The sequence below is a fragment of the Pan paniscus genome, chromosome 1, assembly GCF_029289425.2.
Source record: "Pan paniscus chromosome 1, NHGRI_mPanPan1-v2.0_pri, whole genome shotgun sequence".
In the NCBI taxonomy this organism is placed as follows: domain Eukaryota; kingdom Metazoa; phylum Chordata; class Mammalia; order Primates; family Hominidae; genus Pan; species Pan paniscus.
The window spans coordinates 93,499,868-93,523,802 of NC_073249.2; the positions used below are offsets into that span (position 1 = coordinate 93,499,868).

Here is a 23,935-nt window from a genome sequence, read left to right on the forward strand (position 1 = left end):
TTTGTTCCACAATTCACTTACTGAATTGGGGCAGGTGATTTAACAATGGATTAGGAGATAAGGCTGGGAGAGAAGAGTTATTGCTTCCCCTCCCAGGAGCCAGTTGTGTCACAGATGCCTGTAAATGTTCCAAAACAGCCATCTGTTGTTGGGTGAGCTGGGTCTGAAGCTGGAGGTTTGCATATATACATTCCAGGAGTCCTAGGCATTCCTTGGGCTTGTGATCAACTCCAGAAGGAAAAGCAACAGAGGTGCAAGGGAACAAAGGAGAGAGATTTGGTAATTGTACTGAGGTTAGAAGGACCCTAATAAAATGACCTCTCCAATCTTTCCAGGCACAACCCAACCCAGACATACCTTTGCCCAGCTGTCACCTCCCAGTGAGGCATACCTGGCTATCCTATTTTAATTTGAAATCAATCACTGGAACTTATTACCCCCTCCCTTGTTTCACTTTTCCCATAATATTTATGGTCATATGGCATATTTTATAATTACTTAATTTTTGTCTAAGTCCCCCTTCTAGAATGTAAGCTCCAGGAAGGCAAGGATTTTTATCTGATTTGTTCACTACTTTAACCCCAGCACCTAGAAAAATGCCCGGCATATAACAAATATTTGATGAGTGAATGAAATGGTCTGGGAGGGAGGCCTAACTTCCCTAGAGCTCAGGGGATACCTCAGCCTCCTCTGTTACTTGACACAGTGTCTCATTAGCAGTGACCTGAAGTTCCCTAACTTCAACCATTCTTGCTACATTGGTCCATTGTTTTTTTTTTTTCTTTTTCTTTTTTCTTTTTTGGAGACGGAGTTTCACTTGTCACCCAGGCTAGAGTACAATGGTATGATCTCAGCTCACTGCAACCTCCACCTTCTGGGTTCAAACAATTCTCCTGCCTCAACTTCCTGAGTAGCTGGGATTACAGTCATGTGCCACCATGCCTGGCTAATTTTTGTATCATTAGTAGAGACGAGGTTTCACCACGTTGCCCAGGCTGGTCTCGAACTCCTGACCTCAGGTGATCCACCCGCCTTGGCCTTCCAAAGTGCTGGTATTACAAGTGTGAGCCACTGCACCTGGCCAGTCCATTCTTTTTCTAATATTTTTCTTTTTTCTTTTTTTTTTTTCAACGGAGCCTTGCTCTGTCTCCCAGGATGCAGTGCAGCGGCACAATCCTGGCTCACTGCAACCTCCACCTCCCAGTTTAAGCAATCCTCCTGCCTCAGTCTCCCAAGTAGCTGGGATTACAGGCAGGTGCCACCATGCCCAGCTAATTTTTGTATTTTTAGTAGAGATGGGGTTTCACCATGTTGGTGAGGCTGGTCTCAAACTCCTGACCTCAGGTAATCCGCACGCTTCGGCCTCCCACAGTGCTGGGATTACAGGCATGAGCCACCGAGCCCTGCCAGTCCATTCTTTTGTTTGTTTGTTTTGAGATGGAGTTTCACTCTTGTTGCCCAGGCTGGAGTGCAATGGCCCAGTCTTGGTTCACTGCAACCTCCGCCTCCCAGGTTCAAGCAATTCTCCTGCCTCGGCCTCCTGAGCAGCTGAGATTACAGGCACCTGCCACCACGCCCAGCTTATTTTTGTATTTTTAGTAGAGACAGGGTTTCACCATGTCGGTCAGGCTGGTCTGAAACTCCTGACCTCAGGCAATCCACCTGCCTTGGCCTCCCAAAGTGCTGGGATTACAGGGATGAGCTACCGTGCCCAGCCACTTTTTCTAATATTTTACATAGCCAGTTAACCTTGGTAATTATATTATCTGCTGTTTGTATTTTTATCAGTCTTGACTTCTTTGTTGGACTCTGAGGTCCTCAAAAACAGGGGTTATGACTGTCTAGTTAGTGCCCTGTTGGGTTCCCCATAGCTATGCCAAATACCCACTGACCTCCCCAAGGGAAGATGAAAATTCAAAGACCCTGAGACTGAGCTAATCGTTTCCTTCTCTAGCCACCGTTTTTTAAAATTTTACCTTCCCAAGTGAACAGGGGTAAACCTGGCCATCTTTTAACTAACATTACCAGTAAGCAATGAGAGGTTCACTTCACTCCTGCCTAGTCTAGCAAAAGTGCTAACAAGCAAGGAAACAATATAAGTTGGTAGAACTGGGATGATAATGATATCAATGAAAGTAAATAATCAACAAGCTACCACGGAAAGATCTATAGATGCCTAACATAGATTTGGCTCTTGATCAATAGGCGACAGCTCAAGCCACCTCCTCCATGCAACCCTTCCCCCTGTTGAGTCCATTAGAAAACCCTCCCTACATCCTTACCTGAGGGCAGCTTTGTTGTCTGGATGTTCAGAAAAGTGGCTGGTGGGGAACTTGCTTGAAGATTAATATAGCTGGGGGAGGGTTTTGCTCTACAGAGAGGCACAGCATTAGCTTCCTCTTTGGCTGGAACTAAATCAGAGATAACTAATCAGAGCTCATTCCAACAAGGGACAGCCTTTCTAATTAGATCCCTGCACCTGGTCCATGAAAGCAGGTGCCCAGGCCCTGCCGTGAATATGTTACATATCAGAAAGATACATAAGACAAAAAAGAAATCATAATAGGATTAAGAGAAACCAAGCAGGAGTGGGATAAGCCAAAATCTAATTTGTTTACAAGTTGTTACTGATATACACTACATGCTTGCGACTGTACTAAATCCTAGGGTATACATGAGATGTGTTAAGACATGGTTTCTTAGATGCTTAGTATCTAGTTAGGAAGACAAATCAGACACAGGTGAAACAGTGATCTAACAACATGAGAACATAAACAATGAGTCTGAGTCTGGGGTGAAAATAAAAGCCTTTTATCTGTTAGTTATACTATGTGATTAAAGGTAAAAATGAATGTTTCTTAAAAGGGAGAAGAGATCAATATGAGTAGTGAGAGAACTCTACCTCCCTTCAGGTAGAGGATATTTACTGAACCTTAAAAACTTGAGAAGCGGCTGGGCACGGTGGCTCATGCTTGTAATCCCAGCACTTTGGGAGGCCAAGGCAGGCAGATTACCTAAGATCAGCAGTTCAAGACTAGCCTGACCAACCTGGTAAAACTCCGTCTCTACTAAAAATACAAAACTAGCCGGGCGTGGTGGCAGACGCTTGTAGTCCCAGCTACTTGGGAGGCTGAGGCAGGATAATCACTTGAACCCGGGAGGCAGAGATTGCAGCGAGCCGAGATCACACCACTGCACTCCAGCCTGGGCAACAAGGGTGAAATTCCTTCTCAAAAAAAAATGAAACAACAACAACAAAAAACTTGAGAAGCCAGGCTATACTGGTGAGACCACAATCAAGCCCCTCTCCCTAACAAGGATTGGCCTGTGACCCAATACAGGCCAATCATGGTATTCCCATCCCCCTTGGCAACTGTGACTGAGCCAAGGGATTAGGCGCATGAGGTAAGTTGGGCCAGAGTCATTCCCTGGGATCAATATATGGATTCTGTGTCTAAGAAATTTACTTTCTTCTGATCTCCTATTCTGAGAAAATGTATGGTTGGGCCCAATGAAAGCTATTTGGCCAGCATATCATGAGAAGTGGATAAAAGCAAGAGACTAGAGACAAGGAAAAGCACAGGAGAGAGACAGATGGATACACAGACACCAACAGGCACCAAATCCCCAGTTTTAGTCCCCGAGGCCCTGGTTTTTGCCGCTCTTCTTCCCATTATTCTGTGAGCTATTTCAGCATCTCTCCCAACTGCACAAGTCCCTGAATTGCCTTTTTTACTTAAAGAAGTTTGAGTAAAACTCAACTCTCATATTAACATAATCACATCTGGACATATTGAATCTGAGGTGAGAGTAGGAAATCCAAATAGAAGTGCCCAGAAAAACAGCCAGAGAGCTGGCACCGGAGCTCAAGTGAAAGGTCAAACTGCCAGGCAGCCCCAAAAAGGGGATGAAGGAGCTGCAAAAATACATTAGCTCTCCAAGGCAAAAAACAGAGAGAGAAAAACTGAACCTTCAAGGAACTCCTCCTCAGGAGTCTAGAAGATGAAAAGGAAGTGGCAAAGTAGACAAGGGCAATGGATGGAAAGTCAGACAGCTGGAACTAGGTAAGAATTAAAAAGGCAAGACAGTAGGGAGACAATAATTCACTATTATAATGAAATCAAGAAAGGATGGTAAAACAATTCATTTTCATCATACACGTAAGAGATAGCTAAGTGCCTGCTATGTGTCAGTCGCTGTGGATACCACAGTTTGCTAAACAGAAGTGGTCACTACTCTCCTGGAACTGACAGTCTTGCTGTGCAGACAGGCATTAGGTGATCAAGCACACATGCTATTACACTTCAGTAAGTGCTATGAAAGCAACTGACCTAGTCTGTAGAGCTGGAAAACATGTCCTGAGGAAATAATATCTCAGCTGGGATCTGAAGGATTAAGAAGGGCCTCTTCATAAAAAACAAGCCTGGGGGCAGAAGTGTGAAAAGTAGGTTGTATGAAGGAAGATGTCTTATTCTTGTTCTTTACTCAGAGGGCAACAGAAGGAATGGCCTGGTAAGAGGAAGAAGTGCTTATATGTGGGTGCCAGGGTGAGATGCTTTCTGTCTGGAAGGTCACTGAGCCTATGAAAACTGAAATCTGTTCTGTCAGTCACTCTTGGTGAGGGAAATATGTTTTTTTGGTTTTGGTTTTTTTCTTTTGCACTGGATTACGGGGTTTGTGGATTTTCCAGGCTCTACTGGTAGGTCATCCATCTTCTTTTCCCTCCTGCTCCAGAGTCATCAGTCACTTGATGGCTTGTGCAGAATGTGGTAAGGAGACAGAAGTTGAAACTCAGGTCTCAAGATTCTTCTCAATAATGTGTTAATTTCCATGCAAAATGTGTTAATTTCCATGCAAATGCACTTTTAAATAATTTGAGTCCTTCCCGGACATATGAGAATGCATTTTTTTTTCTTTTTTTTTTGGAGACGGAGTCTTGCTCTGTCGCCCAGGCTGGAGTGCAGTGGTGCGATCTCGGCTCACTGCAAGCTCCGCCTCCCAGGTTCATGCCATTCTCCTGCCTCAGCCTCCCAAGTAGCTGGGACTACAGGTGCCCGCTACAATGCCCGGCTAATTTTTTGTATTTTTAGTAGAGACGGGTTTCACCGTGTTAGCCAGGATGGTCTCGATCTCCTGACCTTGTGATCTGCCTGCCTCAGCCTTCCAAAGTGCTGGGATTACAAGCGTGAGTCACTGCGCCCAGCCAAGAATGCATTTTATACTGGGTTATAAGGTTTGAAGAATGCTTTACACATTTTTACACAAGGTGGCATGAGAAATTAAAAATTGTTTTTTAATTAAAGAAAGAGACTGCTTTACACACACTCTATACTAAAGGAGCTGTATTTCTGACAATGTATAACAGAGGATGAGGGTGGAGAGAGGCAAAAGGAGGCAGAACAGAGGATATGATAATAAAAGGTGCTTTACATACATTCTCTTATATGTTTCTCACAATGACCCTTAAAGTAGGGTCATTGTGGATACCACAGTCTGCTAAACAGATGTGGTCACTACTCTCCTGGAACTGATAGTCTTGCAGTGCAGACAGTCATTAGGTGATCAAGCACACAAACTATTACATTTCAGTAAGTGCTATGAGAGTCTTGTGGAACTGGGGAACGTGACCTGAGGAATGTAGATAAAGTAGGTAGCTTTACCTACATTTCACTTGAGGAAACTTAAGTCATGAAATTTGCTCAAGATTCCACAGTTAATATGTGTGGCTGCATGAATAATGTTTTTTTAGTTAGGCCTAGCTTTATACCCTTAGCCCATCCCTTAGTAGCAGTTAATTTAAATGTTTCGATCTGTTGTGGGGTTAATAGTATTTTCTAGTAGAATCGTGAGCATTAAATAAGTGGTAAACTGGCCAGGCGCGATGGCTCACGCCTGTAATCCCAGGACTTTGGGAGGCCAAAGTGGGCAGATCACTTGAGGCCAGGAGTTCAAGACCTGGCGTAACCCAGTCTGTACTAAAAATACAAAAATTAGCCAGGCGTGGTGGCATACACCTGTAATCCCAGCTACTTGGGTGGCTGAGGCACAAGAATCACTTGAATCAAGGAGACAGAGGTGGCAGTGATCCTAAGTAGGTAAACTGCTTAAGAGGGTCTGGCAAATAGCAGCTGGAATTAAATTTGGTCCTGTAGACTCCAAAGTCATGCTCTTTACCACTGCACTATATACTCTGTGAAAAGAGCCAGTTAATTTATGCCCAAGCTGGGGCTGGGCGCGGTGGCTCATGCCTGTAATCCCAGCACTTTGGGAGGCCGAGGCAGGCGGATCACCTGAGGTCAAGAGTTCGAAACCAGCCTGACCAACATGGAGAAACCCCATCTCTACTAAAAATACAAAATTAGCTGGGCGTGGGGGTGCACGCCTGTAATCCCAGCTACTCGGGAAGCTGAGGCAGGAGAATTGCTTGAACCCGAGAGGCAGAGGTTGCGGTGAGCCAAGGTAGTGCCACTGCGCTCCAGCCTAGGCAACAAGAGCAAAACTCTATCTCAAAAAAAAAAAAAAAAAAAAAGGCCGGGGGCGGTGGCTCACACCTGTAATCCCAGCACTTTGGGAGTCCAAGGCAGGTGGATCACAAGGTCAGGAGATTAAGACCATCCTGGCTGACACGGTGAAACCCCGTCTCTACTAAAAACACAAAAAAATTAGCCGGGCATGGTGGCAGGTGCCTGCAGTCCCAGCTACTCAGGAGGCCGAGGCAGGAGAATGGCGTGAACCCAGGAGACGGAGCTTGCAGTGAGCAGAGATGGTGCCTCTGCACCCCAGCCTGGGTGACAGAGCGAGACTCCGTCTGAACAACAAAAAAAATTATGTCCAGGCTATGGAATGGTAGGTCTTTCAGATAATCTGTTCCAGCTAAAGTTAAGTGGATAGGCTCTGGAGTCAGAAGGCCTCAGGCATTTCCCTGGCCCACCAATGGGGCTGTCCCACTACAACTCAGTATCTCCTCACTCTAGTTAACACCATGTCTTCTAAGATCCTGTACATAGTCTTGTTCTAAGTATTAAGAGGAGATACAAAGGAAGAATAATAAATTCATTTAACAAATAATTACTGAGCATCTACTATTTAATAGATCCAGTTCTAGGTGCTGGGAATACAGCAATGCTCCCATTTAGTGGGGAATGCAAAGGAGGTCTTGCTTTTTAAGGGAGGGGAAGCAGGGCCTCCAACACACACCTTTTCTGTTAGGATGACTAGTGTGCCGCTCCATCTGAACACCAACAGGTGTGGTGCCTGGGAAAGAATCATAGCATCAGATGATCAACAATCCATGCTAGTATTTTCACTATGATAATTTCCTAAGTTGTCTCCAGCAGATCTCAGGCTGTTCCAATCTGCGGAGGAAAAAGTAGGAAACTCTATTTCATGGCCAAACAGGTGACTGTTCTTGAACTGTTGGTGCTCTCACGGCCCCTTCACTAGTTTGGAAAACAGTTATTTCCTTTAGTGCTTCCTTTTTTTTCTGGACAAAACAGTAATTTAACCAAACCCAAACCTTAAACGTCTCTGACGAACAGGCAGTTACTTTCTGTGTTCTCACCATGTTTAATTTCCACGGTATGATGAGTCCTTCTCCTATCCCGAACGGTAATTTTAAAACTCTGGCTCCCCATCATCTCTAACTAAGACTCGGGACAGCGGGAGAGGGATGGATGTGGGGGAAAAAAATCTCAAAGCACCACAGGGAATACTTTTTTTTTTTTTTTTTGAGATGGAGTCTCGCTCTGTCGCCAGGCTGGACTGCAGTGACACGATGTCGGCTCACTGCAACCTCCGTCTCCAGGGTTCAAGCGATTCTCCTGCCTCAGCCCCCCGAGTAGCTGGGATTACAGGCGCGCGCCACCACGCCCGGCTAATTTTTGTATTTTTAGTAGAGACGGGGTTTCGCCATGTTGGCCACGCTGGTCTCGAACTCCTGACCTCAGGTGATCCACCCGCCTCGGCCTCCCAAAGTGCTGGGATTACAGGCGTGAGCCACAGCGCCCGGCGGAAATACTTGGGAAAATATTTTAGATAGGATAACTTAAGGAAACGCAAGCCATCACCCTCCGGTACTGCTCACAGCCTCACTGAAAGCATTTCCTAAGAGGGGAAAAGTCCACATACAGCCATTAGTCCAGAGGCGATAAACCACAACTCCCAGTGTGCCCGGAAAAAGGCTGCACAGTCCGGCCCGGTAAGACTACAACTCCCACTTCACCCTGCGCCAAGCCGGCAGGTCTTTCCCCCATGTGCTGGCTGGAGTCCCGCCTCTCTAGTCCACCTGTTGCTAAGGCTAGACCAAAAGAGTGGGAACTGTCAAGCCTTTCTTAGCCTTCACGGTCCGATAGGAGCCGAGTCGCAATACACAGTTTAACGACCTCACCTGCGGTGTTAACCGAAAGCCGCAACCCCAGCACCCAACCCTAGAGTTGACACACATGCGTAGTGGTGTGCTGGCCAACTGCCAGAGCCTTGGCGCCTGCGCCGACGTTCGCGCTGCACGCGGCCGGGAGCGGCCACCCTACTGCGCAAGCGCCTGTGCCCTCCCAGTGCCTTCATCGTGCGCTCTCTGTCTAACTTGTCTGGCCGTTCTTGCGTAGGGGGCGGGACTAGCCTTAGTCCCAATTAACAGCCTTGTTAATTGGTCTGTTTTTGTGCCGATCAATGAGATGGGTGCGGTGATTGGCGACTACCTTGAGAGTAGCGGGTTGAGGTGTAAGCCCTGAGGAGGCAGCGTTTTCTGGGCTTCTGTCTGGTTCTCTCTCTCCAGAAGGTTCTGCCGGTTCCCCCAGCTCTGGGTACCCGGCTCTGCATCGCGTCGCCATGATGGGCCATCGTCCAGTGCTCGTGCTTAGTGAGTTCTGGGGATGCCAGGAAATGGACCCCCTTTTCGCCCTCCTCTGTCCATACTTTTCAGTGTTGCCCCAGCTCCGTCCCCCACTGACCGGGCCACTGAGCCTTCCAATCATCGTCTTCATTTTGGAAGCCCAGTGTCCCGCTTTCCTCTCTTCTCTTAACCTGTTCGCTTCTCTTCACAAACTCAAACTGACCTTATTCTCGCCGAGCGTCTTTCCTTGACGTGTGCTCGTCTTGGGAAGCTCTTTCCCACTCCGCGTTCTGTCCCTCAGCCCCCACGCTTCCCCCGCCCCTGCGCCCTTTCTAGCCTGATTGTCGCTATATAGCTGCACGAATAACGTTTTTTGTTTTTTGTTTTTTTTCAGTTAGGTCTAGCTTTATATTCTTGGCCCATCCCTTAGTAGCGGTAATTTAAATGTTTCAATCTGTATTACGGAGTTAACAGTATTTCCCAGTAGAATTGTGAGAATTAAATGAGGTAAGTCGGCAGACTGCTTAAAGAGGGTCTGGTAAATAGGTAATATCCTTGGTCACTTTACGTTACATTTATTTTCAGTAACAGTCTCTTGAACAGCAATCCCTTTTCCCGAAGCAACCGTACTTGCCTCACTGATCTTAGATGTAATCGTTCCCTCCGTGTCCCCGGCTTTGTACTCTTTCCCACTAACCAGTTGGGTTTTCCCAGATTTCTCGACTGGTCACCTTTTCCGTTTGGAAGATCCCTTATTTTTTTTCTTTTTATATTTTGAGACAAAGTCTCGCTCTGTCACCCAGGCTGGGTTGCAGTGGCGCGATCTCTGTTCACTGCAACCTCTGCCTCCCAGGTTCAAGCGATCCTCCTGCCTCAGCCTCCCGAGTAGCTGGGAGTACAGGCGCGCGCCACCACGCACGGCTAATTTTTGTATTTTTGGTAGAGACGGAGTTTCACCATGTTGACCAGGCTGGTCTCCAACTGCTGATGAGCTCAGGTGATCCGCCCACCTCGGCCTCCCAAAGTGCTGAGATTACAGGCGTGAGCCACCGCGCCCGGTCCCTTATTTTTTTCTGATGAGCACCACCTCCATTGTCTTCCTTTGGTATGTTTCCATTCTGTGTGTAACTTCTGTACCTCAGCTGCAGAGCCTGGCTAGCCATCTCCCCTCCCTTACCGTCTTCTGTATACTGAATGCCTTTCAGAGTTATTATTCATTATCTCTGTACCTGGGAAATAACTTTTAAGGAAAAAAATAAAAACGCTATTTTGAAAAAAAAAAAAAAAAAAGCCTTCTTCTTTCTGATGGATTGTAGGTCCATGCAGGTTTTTGGTTACAGCTCCCTGAGATAGATGTAAATCCTAAGCATTGTGGGTGTTTTGGTTTGATGGGACTGGATTGAAAGACTTACAGACTTAAATTGTAAAGGAAGGTAATTTAGAGAGAGGAAGGAAATAAACATTATGTTGGTTTGGTTATAACCACTGGCTTGTCTCCACTGACAGGGCCTGGGGGTGAGTGGTGTATTTGCAAAGCTCCTTTCAGGTCTGCATTAATCTCTGGCATTAATTGGCTGTGACCGATTAGCCTCCCAGTTAAAGTATGTAGTCAGTTCTTAGTGATGGTAAATGGGTTACTGAGGCCTTCTTATTACATCCAATTATGAGGTGACTATATAATTTATCTTGCAAACTGTTGAGTGTGTTCTAAACAGTATGCTGTGGGGGCGCTATCACTAATTATGCTGGACCTGTTAGAGTATGATCCCCCTATCCAAGCAGAAAAATGTGAATCCCCAAACTCTTTCCCTGCTTACACAAAGCAATGAATGGTCATTTCTTAGGGTCACCAGCCCTTTGAGAATCTGATAATAGCTGTGGATCCTCTTTCCGGAAAAAAAAAAATTGCAGTATCTCTCATTTTCTCACATAATCTCAGGGAGTTCGCTATCCCATTAAGGCCCATTCATAGATCTCAGGTTATGAATCCCTGCTGTAAATATATGAATATTTGGTTAGAAGAAAAGTATTAACCAAGATTCCAAAGTTATTTCTTAATATACCAAGGATTGAAATACAGAAGGAAGTTAACAGCCATAAGGACATATGTTTACAGTTTTTTGAGATATGGTTGACATATAATAAACTGCACTTATTTAAAGTGTAGAGTTTGATAAGCTTTGCTCTGTGGATATACCATGAAACCTGCATTCTTATTTTTCAAAGACGGGGAAATAAATAGCTTGTGTACGATGGGGCAGTCCTGGGCTGTTGACTTGTGTTTTTGTCTATTTTAGGCCAGAACACAAAGCGTGAATCCGGAAGAAAAGTTCAATCTGGAAACATCAATGCTGCCAAGGTCACAAATCTTTTAAGTGTTTATGGTAGTTTGCCTCCAGCTATCTTTCCTGGTATTTGGTCATAGCCATGTGTCCTGTGCATCTAGACTTTATAGAGTGGGCAAATAGGCAGAGGAAAAGTTGACCTCTTTCAGAACATTTTCCTGATGATGTTAGGGGAAAGGAAGCCCTCCCCTTCTGAGTTAGGACTGATAATCTTCTCGTATTAACTTGTGCATTATTCTGTTGCTGTGTATTGTTTTATAGTATTCTATTTGTGTTTGTCTCCCATACTAAACTGAGTTACTTGAACATAAGTACTTTATTCCCTTTTGTATTCCTAGTGCCCACCGTAGATCTTGGATAGATATTCGGTAAATGTCTTTTGAATGAAATAGTGAAATAGCCTTATATCTGATTTAGGATGGTGTAGAGGCCACCGTCATGGAAAGAAATACTAAGACATGGACTTCTAGTAATTAGGACTGCTGGGAAACAAGCTCTGGGAGCCATTTCCCCCTTATTCTTGTGAAAAGTCATTTCTGTATCCATTCTGAAAGCATTCCCAAGGGGAGAAAAACAACAGAGCTAGCCACATCCTATATCTAAAGTGGCATGCTATGTCTAAAGTGATGGCTAACCATGCTTTAGGGGTGTCATTAAAAACACTGACTCTGGCTGGGCGGAATGGCTCACGCCTCTAATCCCAACACTTTGGGAGGCTGAGGCAGGTGGATCACTTGGGCCCAGGAGTTTGAGACCAGCCCGAGCAACATAGTGAGACCCCTTATCTAAAAATAAAATTAAATTAAAATAAAATAAAACACTGACTCTGTGGGTTGTTCATGCCCCTTTCCCCTATTACTCCAACATTCTCACACTGTCCTCTGATTTGTGCTTGCGTATTTTATGTTCCCTTTCCATTAGACTATTGCAGATATCATCCGAACATGTTTGGGACCCAAGTCCATGATGAAGGTAGGCTTATCTCTTCCTAAAACTCTTAGACTACAATTTTTTTCTTCCTGTTATCTAGGACACTTTAAATATAACTTTTGCTTTCATCTTAGATGCTTTTGGACCCAATGGGAGGCATTGTGATGACCAATGATGGCAATGCCATTCTTCGAGAGGTGTGTTTTGTTTTTGGTTTTGTTTTTTTGCTTTCTGACAGTTCTATAAACATAAAGGACCTGTTAAGATACAGGCTCTGATTAGTTTTTTTAGGGCTGCTCTAACAGATTACCAGAAACTGGTTGGCTTCAACAACAGAAATTTATTATCTTATAGAATGAAGCTAGAAGTCTGAAATAAAGGCGTCAGTAGGGCCATACTCCTTCTGAAGTCTCTAGGGAAGAACTCCGCTTCTCGCTTCTGATGGTTGCTGGCTTTCTTTGGCATGAACTTGGTCTCTGCCTTGGTCTTCATGTTATTCCCCTTGTGTGTCTCTTACACAAGGACACCGGTGATTGGTCTTTGAGCCCACCCTAATTCAGAATGACCTTATCTAACTTGGTTACATCTGCAAAAACCCTATTTTAAAATAAAGTAAAATTCACAGGTTCTGGGAGTTATGACTTCAATGTATCTTTTTTTTTTTTTTTTTTTTTTTTTTGTTTTTGAGACGGAGTCTCGCTCTTGTCACCCAGGCTGGAGTACAGTGATGTGATCTCGGCTCACTGCAGCCTCCGCCTCATGGGTTCAAGCAATTCTTCTGCCTCAGCCTCCTGATTAGCTGGAATTACAAGCGCATGCCACCACACCCAGCCTAATTTTTGTACTTTTAGTAGAGACAGGGTTTCGCCATGTTGGCCAGGCTGGTCTCGAACTCCTGACCTCAGGTGATCCACCTGCCTCCGCCTCCCAAAGTGCTGAGATTACAGATGTGAACCACCATGCCCAGCTGGCTTCAACGTATCTTACTGAAGAACACAATTCAGCCACAATGGTGCTTCCGGTAAATAAGCTAAAAGATATCGTTCTGTCCTCTGGCAGCTTTAATAGTTGAGTTCATGTAATACATTTTTTCCCAAAAAGGATTTGGAAAGTAGTTTACTTAAGCTATTTGGGGTGCCATTTTTAATCTTTCAAGATATGGTAAAACATTAAAGGGAAAGTAAGTACGTATAGAAGCAAGAAGCCCAAGAGTTAGGGCCAAGCTTCATGAGTTAAGAGGTCTTTGAATAGTGTGAATTCATTAGTGATCTACCTTTTTAGATTCAAGTCCAGCATCCAGCGGCCAAGTCCATGATCGAAATTAGCCGGACCCAGGATGAAGAGGTTGGAGATGGGACCACATCAGTAATTATTCTTGGTAAGAGGAGAATAAGAGGTTGATAAGGAAAAATTAGAAGTAACACCTGTGTCATATTTTAAGAAGGAAATTCTGTTACAGATCCACTAATTACAGATATTTAAATAGCTTATTGGTTATTTTCTATGTATTCTCTCCAGTTGGGTATAAAACATTTATATGAATAGGATGAGCTATGCAAATCTGGCTGATAAACTAATAGTTAATTCTCTTTATTCACTGTAAGTTATAATATTCTTTTTTTTTTTTTTTTTTGAGACAGAGTCTCACTCTGTCACCATGCTGGAGTGTGGTGGTGCGATCTTGGCTCACTGCAACCTCTGCCTCCCAGGTTCAAGCGATTCTCCTGCCTCAGCCTCCCAAGTAGCTGGGACTATAGTCACGTGCCACCACGCCCAGCTAATTTTTGTATTTTTAGTAGAGACAGGGTTTCACCATGTTGGCCAGATGGTCTTGATCTCTTAACCTCGTGATCCGCCCTCCTTGGCCTCCCAAAGTGCTGGGATTACAGGCGTGAGCCACCACGCCTATAAAGTCACCACAAACACTGAATTGGCAAATAATAAATCATTGCTTCTATAGGAAATACAGGGTTAGATACCTATAAGCCTCTGGTCACACTTTCATCAACTGATAAATATATACCTTATTGTATGTGTTTGTCTTCAAGACACCCATTTAATATATATAGTTGATTTATTAGCATTGAACTCATAGCCCATAGCAATATAACTCATGCCTGGACAAAGCTCACCTAACATATTTTCTCTGTAAGGCACATCACAGCCTTCTTGCACATAGAAGCATTAGCTAGCACTTAAGCACTACACTTGTGAGCCATTATAAATACCGAAATCATCAAGAAAAATGTGAAAAACATAACCTTAAATATACTGCATAAAGGACACTTTTTTTTACAGTGTGAGAGCTAAAGGCCTTGTTTGACCTCACCTAGGAATGTCATTGGGTGACTCAAATTTTTTGCCATTCTGTGAATTTCCATGAATGACTATGAAAGTGTCATGAATGTTGATTTTGGGGTTACAAATAATAAGAAATGAAATCTTTAGGATAATGACCCTGGGCTATGTAAGTTTAAAGACTAATCTTTCTACTTCCTATAGGATCATAAAGAATTATTTTTCAAATCTTGGCCTATTGCCTTTATTGTGTAAATGTCAAGATGATAGTAAAATTTTTATACTAGAAACACTAGTTTTAAAAAATCTGATTGCAACCAAGTGTGGTGGCTGACACCTGTAATCCCAGCACTTTGGGAGGCCAAGGTGGGCAGATCACGAGGTCAGGAGTTCAAGACCAGCCTGGGCAACATGGAGAGACCGCGTCACCATAAAAAATAAAAATCGGCTGGATGTGGTGGCACACACCTGTAGTCCCAGCTACTGGGGAGGCTGAGGTCGGTGAGGCAGGAAGTTGAGGCTGCAGTGAGCCGTGTTTGTGCCACTGCACTCCAACCTGGACAACAAAGCAAGACCATGTCTCCTTTTTTTTTTTTTTTTTTTTTTGAGATGGAGTCTCACTCTTGTTGCCCAGGCTGGAGTGCAATGGCACAATCTCGGCTGGCCGCAACCTCCCCCTCTCGGGTTCAAGCGATTCTCCTGCCTTAGCCTTCCAAGTAGCTGGGATTACAGGCATGGGCCACCATGCCTGGCTAATTTGTATTTTTAGTAGAGATGGCGTTTCTTCATGTTGGTCAGGCTGGTGTCGAACTCCCGACCTCAGGTGATCTGCCCGCCTCTGCCTCCCAAAGTGCTGGGATAATAGGTGTAAGCCACCACGCCTGGCCTGAGAGGGACTATTTTAAAATAAGGGATGCTAATTTTATTTATTTATTTGTTTATTTTTTTTTTTTTGAGACAGAGTCTTGCTCTGTTGCCCAGGCTGCAGTGCATTGGCGCAATCTCAGTTCACTGCAACCTCCACCTCCCAGGTTCAAGTGATTCTCCTGCCTCAGCTTCCCTAGTAGCTGGGATTACAGGCATGCGCCACCACGCCTGGCTAATTTTTGTATTTTTAGTAGAGACAGGGTTTCACCATGTTGGCCAGACCGATCTCGAACTCCTGAGCTCAGGTGATCTGCCAACCTCGGCCTTCCAAAGTACTGGGATTACAGGTGTGAGCCACTGCGCCCAGCCAAGGGATGCTAATTTATAGTGTTGGCCCACATACCTAAAAATAAAGTTCTTAATCAAAATTATTATTATTTATTTTTCGTAGAGATGGGGTCTCATGTTGCCCAGGCTTGCCTCAAACTCCTGGGCTCAAGCAATCTCCTGCCTCAGCCTCCCAAAGTGTTTTTCTTTTTGAGATGGAGTCTTGCTGTGTCACCCAGGCTAGAGTACAGTTGTGCAATCTCAGCTCACTGCAGCCTCTGATCCCGGGTTCAAGCGATTCTCCTGCCTCAGTCTCCTGAGTAGATGGGATTACAGATGCCCACCACCGCGCCCGGCTAATTTTTATATTTTTAATAGTGACGGGATTTCACCATGTTGGCCAGGCTGGTCTTGAACTCCTGACCTCATGATCCGCCTGCCTCAGCCTCCCAAAGTGCTGGGATTACAGGCTGTGAGCCACCGTGCCTGGCTAAGCCTAGCTAATTTTTCAAATTATATTTATTTATTTATTTATCTTTGAGACAGAGTCGCCCAGGCTGGAGTGCAGTGGCACAGTCTTGGCTCACTGCAGCCTCCACCCCTGGGGTTCAAGTGATTCTCCTGTCTCAGCCTTTCTGTTAGCTGGGATTACAGGTGCCCGCCACTGTGCCTGGCTAATTTTTGTATTTTTAGTAGAGATGGGGTTTCACCATGTTGAGGCCAGGCTGGTCTCACCACGCCTGGCCTTATTTATTTTTTTATTTTTATTTTTAAATTTTATTTATTTATTTTTGTGTGACAGAGTCTCACTCTGTAGCCCAAGCTAAAATGCAGTGGCATCATCTTGGCTCACTGCAACCTCTGCCTCCTGGGCTCATGATTCTCATGCCTCAGCCTCCTGAGTAGCTGGGATTATAGGCGCATGCCACCAAGCCCAGCTAATTTTTGTATTTTTAGTAGAGGTGTGGTTTCACCATGTTGGCCAGGCTGGTGTCAAACTCTATCAACCTCAGGTCATCCACCCACCTCAGCCTCCCAAGGTGCTGGGATTACAGGCGTGAGCCATAGTGCCTGGCCCTATTGTACTGCATTTTGAGAATGGTGAGTTGAATAAAAATGTCCTTGAGAGTCACAGTCAACTAGTCCATCTTTAGATCCAGTTCTTTTGAGGATTCAGAACATAGCCAGTTATGGACTTTTAGGGAAAACCTGGAAGGATGAAAGAGGAGGGAGGAAAGATTTCATACTCTTTTTTATTTTTTATTTTTTGTAATAGAACATGAGCTTTACATATCAGAGAAAATTTTCTAGCTGATAGTTTCAGTTGAATCATCTAGAGATAGTGGGTAGAATAAGTATCCATGAGTCTAAGTATCTTAGATGTAGATGGATTTAAGAATGTGAAAAAGAACACTTGACCAGCCCTAAAGAAATCTTCTGTTACAGTTCTAATAATTTCTTAATAGGGCATATCCTTTTCTAAGTTATCTTACTCAGGCTTTTGCTTTTTTTTTTTTCCGAGACGGAGTCTCATACTGTTGCCCAGGCTGGAGTGCAGTGGCGCGATCTTGGCTCACTGCAGCCTCTGCCTCCCGGGTTCCAGCAATTCTTCTGCCTCAGCCTCCCAAGTAGCTGGGGTTACAGGCACCCGCCACCATGCCCAGCTAATTTTTGTATTTTTAGTAGAGACGGGGTTTCACCATGTTGGTCACGCTGGTTTCAAACTCCTGACTTCAGGTGATCCTCCCACCTCAGCCTCCCAAAGTGCTGGGATTACTGACGTGAGCCACCATGCCCAGCCACTCAGCCATCTTTTAAAATGCAATAATATGCTGCTTAATGATGGGGATATGGGCCGGGCGCGGTGGCTTACGCCTGTAATCCCAGCACTTTGGGAGGCCAAGGTGAGCAGATCACGAGGTCTGGAGTTCGAGACCATCCTGACCAACATGGTGAAACCCCGTCTTTGCTAAAAATACAAAAAATGAGCTGGGCATGGTGGCGCGTGCCTGTAGTCCCAGCTACTCGGGAGGCTGAGTCGGGAGTATCACTTGAACCTGGGAGGTGGAGGTTGCAGTGAGCCCAGATCACACCACTGCACTCCAGCCTGGCAACAGAGCAAGATGCCGTCTCAAAAAAAAAAAAAAGATAGGGATACGTTCTGAGACAAATACGTTATTAGGCAATCTCATTACTATGCAGACTTCATGGAGTGTACTTCACAAACCTGGGTGGTACGGCCTACTATACACTTAGGCTGTATGGTATAGCCTATTGCTTCTAGGCCGCAAAGCTGTATAACATGTTACTGTACTGAGTACAGTTATAATACAGTGGTAAGTATTTGTATAATAAGCATAGCTAAACATAGAAAAGTTACAGTAAAAATATGATATTATAATCTTATGGGACCACTGTCATATATGTGGTCCATTGTTGGCCAAAACGTTAAATGGTACGTGACTGTATTTTTTGATTATTTTTCTTTCAATATACATGATTGACACTCTGGAATTGAAACAAAATATATTGAATTCAAACACTGGAGCACATACTAATGAATAACATATTATGTACATTTTTAAAAGCTTATTTTATCTGCCAGTAAGCAGGTAGTACAAGCAATTTGTGCAAAAAGGCTTTTGACAAAAAGAATATTTACAATACTCTCTTTATACTTTTTCTAGAAACAAGCTTTTTTGTGTGTGCGTTTGTATCTATGTATATGTTATTTTGTGTGTGTCTATTAGAAAGTAAAGACAAATTTTATTTATTTATTTATTTTGAGACAGAGTCTCACTCTATCACCCAGGCTGGGGTGCCTGGGCACAGTCTCCACTCACTGCAACCTCTGCCTCCCAGGTTCAAGCAATTCTTATGCCTCAGCCTCCCACCTAGCTGGGATTACAGACACCCGCCAACACACCTGGCTAATTTTTGTATTTTTGGTAGAGACAGTTTCACCATGTTGTCCAGACTAGTCTCAAAACTCCTGGTCTCAAGCGATTTGCCTGCCTCGGCTTCCCAAAGTGCTGGGATTACAAGGTGTGAGCCACCATTCCCAGCCAGAAAGTAAAGACAAATTTTAAAAGAAGGAGATGTTTTACCAATAATCCCTTATCCAGAGGGTAAATTGTGTACATTTTCTTTTTTTTTTCTTTTTTTTTTTTTTTGAGATGGAGTCTCACTCTATGGCCTAGGCTGGAGTGCAATGGCACGATCTTGGCTCACCACAACCTCCGCCTCCCTGGTTCAAGTGATTCTCCTGCCTCAGCCTCCCGAGTAGCTAGGAATACAGGCATGTGCCATCATGCCTGGCTAATTTTTGTATTTTTAGTAGAGATGGTTTCACCATGTTGGCCAGGCTGGTCATGAACTCCTGACCTCAGGTAATCCATCCGCCTTGGCCTCCCAAAGTGCTAGGATTACAGACGTGAGCCACCACGCCCAGCCTTAATGGTGCACATTTTCTAATTTTAATTTTTTATTTTTTTGAAACAGAATCTTGCTCTGTTGCCCAGGCTGGAGTGCAATAGTGTGATCACGGCTCACTGCAGCCTTGACCTTCTGGGCTCAATGAGTCCTCCCAACCCAGGTTCCCAAGTAGCTACAGGCACATGCCACCATACCTGGCTAATTTTTGAATTTTTTCGTAGAGACAGGGTTTTGCTATGTTTCTCAGGCTGGTCTAAAAATTCCAGAGCTCAGGTGATCTGCTCACCCTAGCCTCCCAAAGTGCTGGGATTACAGGTGTGAGCTACCGCATCCAGCCCTGAATATTCTTTCAGAGGTAGGGTTTTGTGTGTTTTGTTTTTAGTTCAAGCAGTTTGACTACATCCTAAGGTATAAAGGTACTAATAAACAAGTCAGTTTTTCTTTTGTGCATTTTTCTTTATTTTAGAGCCTTCAGGGAAATTTTTTTTTAGAAAGATCAAGAGAAGGCCAGGCGTGGTAGCTTACGCCTGTAATCCCAGCACTTTGGGTGGCCGAGGTGGACAGATCACCTGAGGTCACGAGTTCAAGACCAGCCTGGCCAACCAACATAGTAAAACCCGTCTCTACTAATAAAGTACAAAAGTTAGCTGGGTGTGGTGATGCATGCATGTAATCCCAGCTACTTGGGAGGCCGAGGTAGGAAAATCGCTTGAACCTGGGAGGCGGAGGTTGCAGTGAGCAGAGATTGCGCCACCGCACTCCAGCCTGGGCGACACAGCGAGACTGCTTCTCAAAAAAAAAAAAAAAAAAATCAAAAGAATAAGTAAGCCCTAGAATCAGTCTTTCATCATTTTATTTTTTGAGATAGGGTCTCACTCTGTCACCCAGATTGGAGTGCAATGGTGCGGTCATGGCTCATTGCACCCTCAACCTCCTGGGCTCAAGTGATCCTCTTAACCTCAGCCTCCTGAGTAGCTGGGACTGCAGGCTCATACCACCACACTAAGCTAAATTTTAAATTTTTTTGTAAAGACAGGGTCTCACTGTGTTGCCCAGGCTGATCTTGAATTTCTGGGATTACAGGTATGAGCCACCATGCCTAGCCTGGGCAACAAGGATGTTTTCTGTATAAATTGCCGTCTTATACAATGTGTAAAATTTGGAATAGTATGAATGGCCAAATGTCATACCTTTTGGGAGAGTCTGATTTAGGAGAGTATTTTTTGGAAGAATAATTAAGTTACTTGCCTTGATATCCAGATGCTTTAAATATTACTATGGTGCTTGTATCTTTTTCAGCAGGGGAAATGCTGTCTGTAGCTGAGCACTTCCTGGAGCAGCAGATGCACCCAACAGTGGTGATCAGTGCTTACCGCAAGGCATTGGATGATATGATCAGCACCCTAAAGAAAATAAGGTATCTTGGGGGCAAGAAATAGGTAGTATCAAATATGAGAGGCCTGGCTAGACGTGGTGGCTCACGGCTGTCATCCCAGCACTTTGGGAGGCCTAGGCGGGCGGATCTTGAGGTCAGGAGATGGAAACCATCCTGGCCAACATGGTGAAACCTCGTCTGTACTAAAAATACAAAAAATTAGTTGAGCATGGTGGCGCATGCCTGTCGTCCCAGCTACTCGGGAGGCTGAGGCAGGAGAATTGCCTGAACCAGGGAGTCAGAGGTTGCAGTGAGCTGAGATGGCCCCACTGTGCTCCAGCCTGGTGACAGAGCAAGACTCCATCTCAAAAAAAATCAGCTGGGTTTGGTGGCGCACACCTGTAATGCCAGCTACTTAGGAGGATGAGGCAGAAAAATTGCTTGAAACCAGGAGGCGGAGATTGCAGTGAGCCAAGATCTCTCCACTGCACTCCAACCTGAGCAACAAGAGCGAAACTCCCATCTCAGAAGAAAAAAAAGAAAAGCATATATTACCTCTAGCTTCAGGGAATTTTAGTTAAGGTTTAACATCATGTAGAGCAGTGTCTTGAATAAAAATTTTTGTTTAAAAAGTAAAACCTGGCAGGGCTCGGTGGCTCACACCTGTAATCCCAGCACTTTGGCCCAGGTGGGTGGATCACGAGGTCAGGAGTCAGAGACCAGCCTGGCCAACATGGTGAAACCTCGTCTCTACTAAAAGTACAGAAAATTAGCTGGGCATGGTGGCAGGCGCCTGTAATCCCAGCTATTCAGGAGGCTGAGGCAGGAGAATCGCTTGGACCCGGGAGGCGAAGGTTTCAGTGAGCCGAGATTGTGCCACTGCACTCCAGCCCGGGTGACAGAGTGAGACTCTGTCTCAAAAAAATAAAAAGTAAGACTTGGGCTGGGCATGGTGGCTCACACCTATAATCCTAGCACTTTGGGAGGCCAGGGCGGGTGGATCACCTGAGGTCAGGAGTTCAAGACCAGCCTGGCCAAGATGGTGAAACCTCATTTCTACTAAAAATGCAAAAATTAGCCAGGTGTGGTTGCATGCGCCTGTAATCCCAGCTACTCGGGGGGCTGAAGCAGGAGAATCACTTGAACCCGGGAGGCGGAGTTTGTGGTGAGCCAGGATCGCACCATTGCACTCCAGCCTGGGCGAACAACAAAACTCCATCTCAAAAAAAATAAAAATAGGGCTGGGTGCGGTGGCTCACGTCTGTAATCCCAGCACTTTGGGAGGCGGAGGCGGGCGGATCACGAGGTCAGGAGATTGAGACCATCCTGGCTAACATGGTGAAACCCCGTCTCTACTAAAAATACAAAAAAATAAGCTGGGCGTGGTGGCAGGTGCCTATAGTCCCAGCTACTTGGGAGGCTGAGGCAGGAGAATGGCATGAACCCGGGAGGCAGAGCTTGCAGTGAGCAGAGATTGCACCACTGCACTCCAGGCTGGGCGACAGAGCGAGACTCCGTCTCAAAAATAAATAAATAAAAATAAAAATGTATATTTTTTCCACGCCCAACTGGAAATAGTTTTTTTTTCTTTATTTAAATATTCTACTCATATGGTTGAGTCACTAGATGCGTAAGTGTTTAGTAATTTGGTGAGGTTTATATTATACTGCCTGCTCTTTTTTTTTTTTTTTTTTTTTCTTGAGACGGAGTTTTTGTACTTGTTGCCCAGTCTGGAGTGCAATGGCGCGATCTCGGCTCACTGCAACCTCCGCCTCCCAGGTTCAAGTGATTATCCTGCCTGCCTCAGACTCTCGAGTAGCTGGGATTACAGGCATATGCATCCACATCCGGCTAATTTTGTATTTTTAGTAGAGACAGGGTTTCTCCATGTTGGTCAGGCTGGTCTCAAACTCTCAACCTCAGGTGATCCACCCACCTTGACCTCCCGAAGTGCTGGGATTACAGGTGTGAGCCACCGCGCCTGGCCATATACTGCCTGCTCTTAAACAAGTTGTACATTAATATCTTTGTCTGGCACACTTAAGAATGAGGTGTTTGATCTAATTATTTTTATGCAGTAAGCTCTGTGAGAATGTAGAGGTACCCAAAGGTTTTATTGTGTGGAGCTTCACGCTTAGAAAGCCTTTTTTTTGAGACGGAGTTTCACTCTTGTTGCCCAGGCTGGAATGCAATAGCTGGATCTCAGCTCACTACAACCTCTGCTCCCTGGCTTCAAGCAGTTTTCCTGCCTCAGCCTCCCGAGTAGCTGGGATTATAGGCATGTGCCACTACGCCTGGCTAATTTTGTATTTTTAGTAGAGACGGAGTTTTTCTCCACATTGGTCAGGCTGGTCTCAAACTCCCGACCTCAGGTGATCCGCCTGCCTCGGCCTCCCAAGGTGCTGGGATTACAGGCGTGAGCCACCGTGCCTGGCCCGAAATATTTTTTTTTTAATCAAGTAATAACTGCCTACCTAGAACACTTTAATCTTATTAAAAAATTTTTTTGGGGGGTGGCGGGGGGTCTCGCTCTGTTTTCCAGGCTGGAGTGTGCAGTGGCATGATCTCGGCTCACTGCAACCTCCGCCTCCTCGGTTCAAGCAATTCTGTCTCAGCCTCCCAAGTAGCTGGGACTACAGGTGCATACCACCACACCTAGCTAATTTTGGTATTTTTAGTAGAGATGGGGTTTCACCATATTGGTGAAGCTGGTCTCAAACTCCTGACCTCAGGTGATCCTACCACCTCGGCCTCCCAAAAAAATTATTTTTTAGAGATATGGTCTCACTCTGTTGCCTAAGCTGGAGTGCGGTGGTGCAGTCACAGCTTACTGCAGCTTCCAGCTCCTGGGCTCAAGCAATCCTGCCCCAGCTTCCCAAGTAGCTAGGACTATAGGTATGTCCACCACGCCCTGCTAAATTTTTCATAGAGATGAGGTTTTGCTGTGTTGCCCAGGTTGGTTTTTAACTCTGGGCTTCCAGCTATCCTCAGTCTTCCAAAGTGTTGGGTTTACAGGCGTGAAGCATGGCACCCAGCCCCCTTTATCTTAGATACTACTTTTGGAGTCATTGCTTCTTCCCAAAAGTCCATAATTCAACCATTTAATAATTGGTATATTATGTGCCTTTCACTGTTAAAAGAGGGATTTTGTTTATTTTGGGGTTTTTTTGAGACGGAATCTCACTCTGTCACCCAGGCTGTAGTGCAGTGACATGATCTCAGGTCACTGCAACCTCTGCCTCTGGAGTAACTGGGACTACAGGCACATGCCACCACTCCTGGCTAATTTTTGTATTTTTAATAGAGATGGGGTTTCACCATATTGGCCAGGCTGGTCTCGAACTCCTGACCTCAAGTGATCTGCCCGCCTTGGCCTTCCAAAGTGCTGGGATTACAGGCGTGAGCCACCGTGCACAGCCAAAAAAGAGATTTTAGCATTATGTGAAAATATCTTGTGAGGAGTGAAAGTAATATAAAAATGGTAAATACATAAAATGTGTTTACAGTAACATAAAAACACAAAGATGA

General features: G+C 45.0%; 2 protein-coding genes across 4 annotated transcripts in view; one reads left to right on the forward strand and one right to left on the reverse strand.

The window, feature by feature from the left end:
- Positions 1-8,838, reverse strand: TSACC (TSSK6 activating cochaperone). 3 transcript variants are annotated; one of them, XM_055113119.2, is made up of 4 exons: positions 8,697-8,838; positions 7,198-7,254; positions 2,283-2,411; positions 1-217 (listed from the first exon to the last, which is right to left on the reverse strand). In XM_055113119.2, the coding sequence occupies exons 1-4, from the start codon at positions 8,836-8,838 to the stop codon at positions 78-80; spliced, it is 468 nt and encodes a 155-aa protein (XP_054969094.1). In that variant the 3' UTR covers positions 1-77. The 3 variants fall into 3 exon arrangements, with proteins under 3 accessions (XP_054969094.1, XP_057158417.1, XP_057158416.1); XM_057302434.1 differs by lacking the exon at positions 8,697-8,838 and adding an exon at positions 8,387-8,466 and having other exon boundaries at positions 7,198-7,355; XM_057302433.1 differs by lacking the exon at positions 8,697-8,838 and adding an exon at positions 8,387-8,466 and having other exon boundaries at positions 1-228; positions 7,198-7,355.
- The window catches only part of CCT3 (chaperonin containing TCP1 subunit 3), a 27,769-nt gene continuing 12,531 nt past the window's right edge, over positions 8,698-23,935 (forward strand). The window contains exons 1-6 of the mRNA XM_003821055.5: positions 8,698-8,857; positions 11,128-11,189; positions 12,097-12,147; positions 12,240-12,302; positions 13,387-13,483; positions 20,332-20,449. Of these exons, the coding sequence (XP_003821103.1) occupies positions 8,827-8,857; positions 11,128-11,189; positions 12,097-12,147; positions 12,240-12,302; positions 13,387-13,483; positions 20,332-20,449 (422 nt within the window). The 5' untranslated portion in view covers positions 8,698-8,826. The remainder of the gene's footprint in view (positions 8,858-11,127; positions 11,190-12,096; positions 12,148-12,239; positions 12,303-13,386; positions 13,484-20,331; positions 20,450-23,935) is intronic.

Coding starts and splice junctions, on each gene's coding strand:
- TSACC (XM_055113119.2), bottom strand. CDS start 8,838: ATGGCCCATCATGGCGACGCGATGCAGAGCCGGGTACCCAGAGCTGGG. Junction 7,255..8,696: donor CTCAACCCGCTACTCTCAAG/GTAGTCGCCAAT, acceptor ATTCTTTCCCAG/GCACCACACCTGTTGGTGTT. Junction 2,412..7,197: donor TAGTCATCCTAACAGAAAAG/GTGTGTGTTGGA, acceptor TCTCTGATTTAG/TTCCAGCCAAAGAGGAAGCT.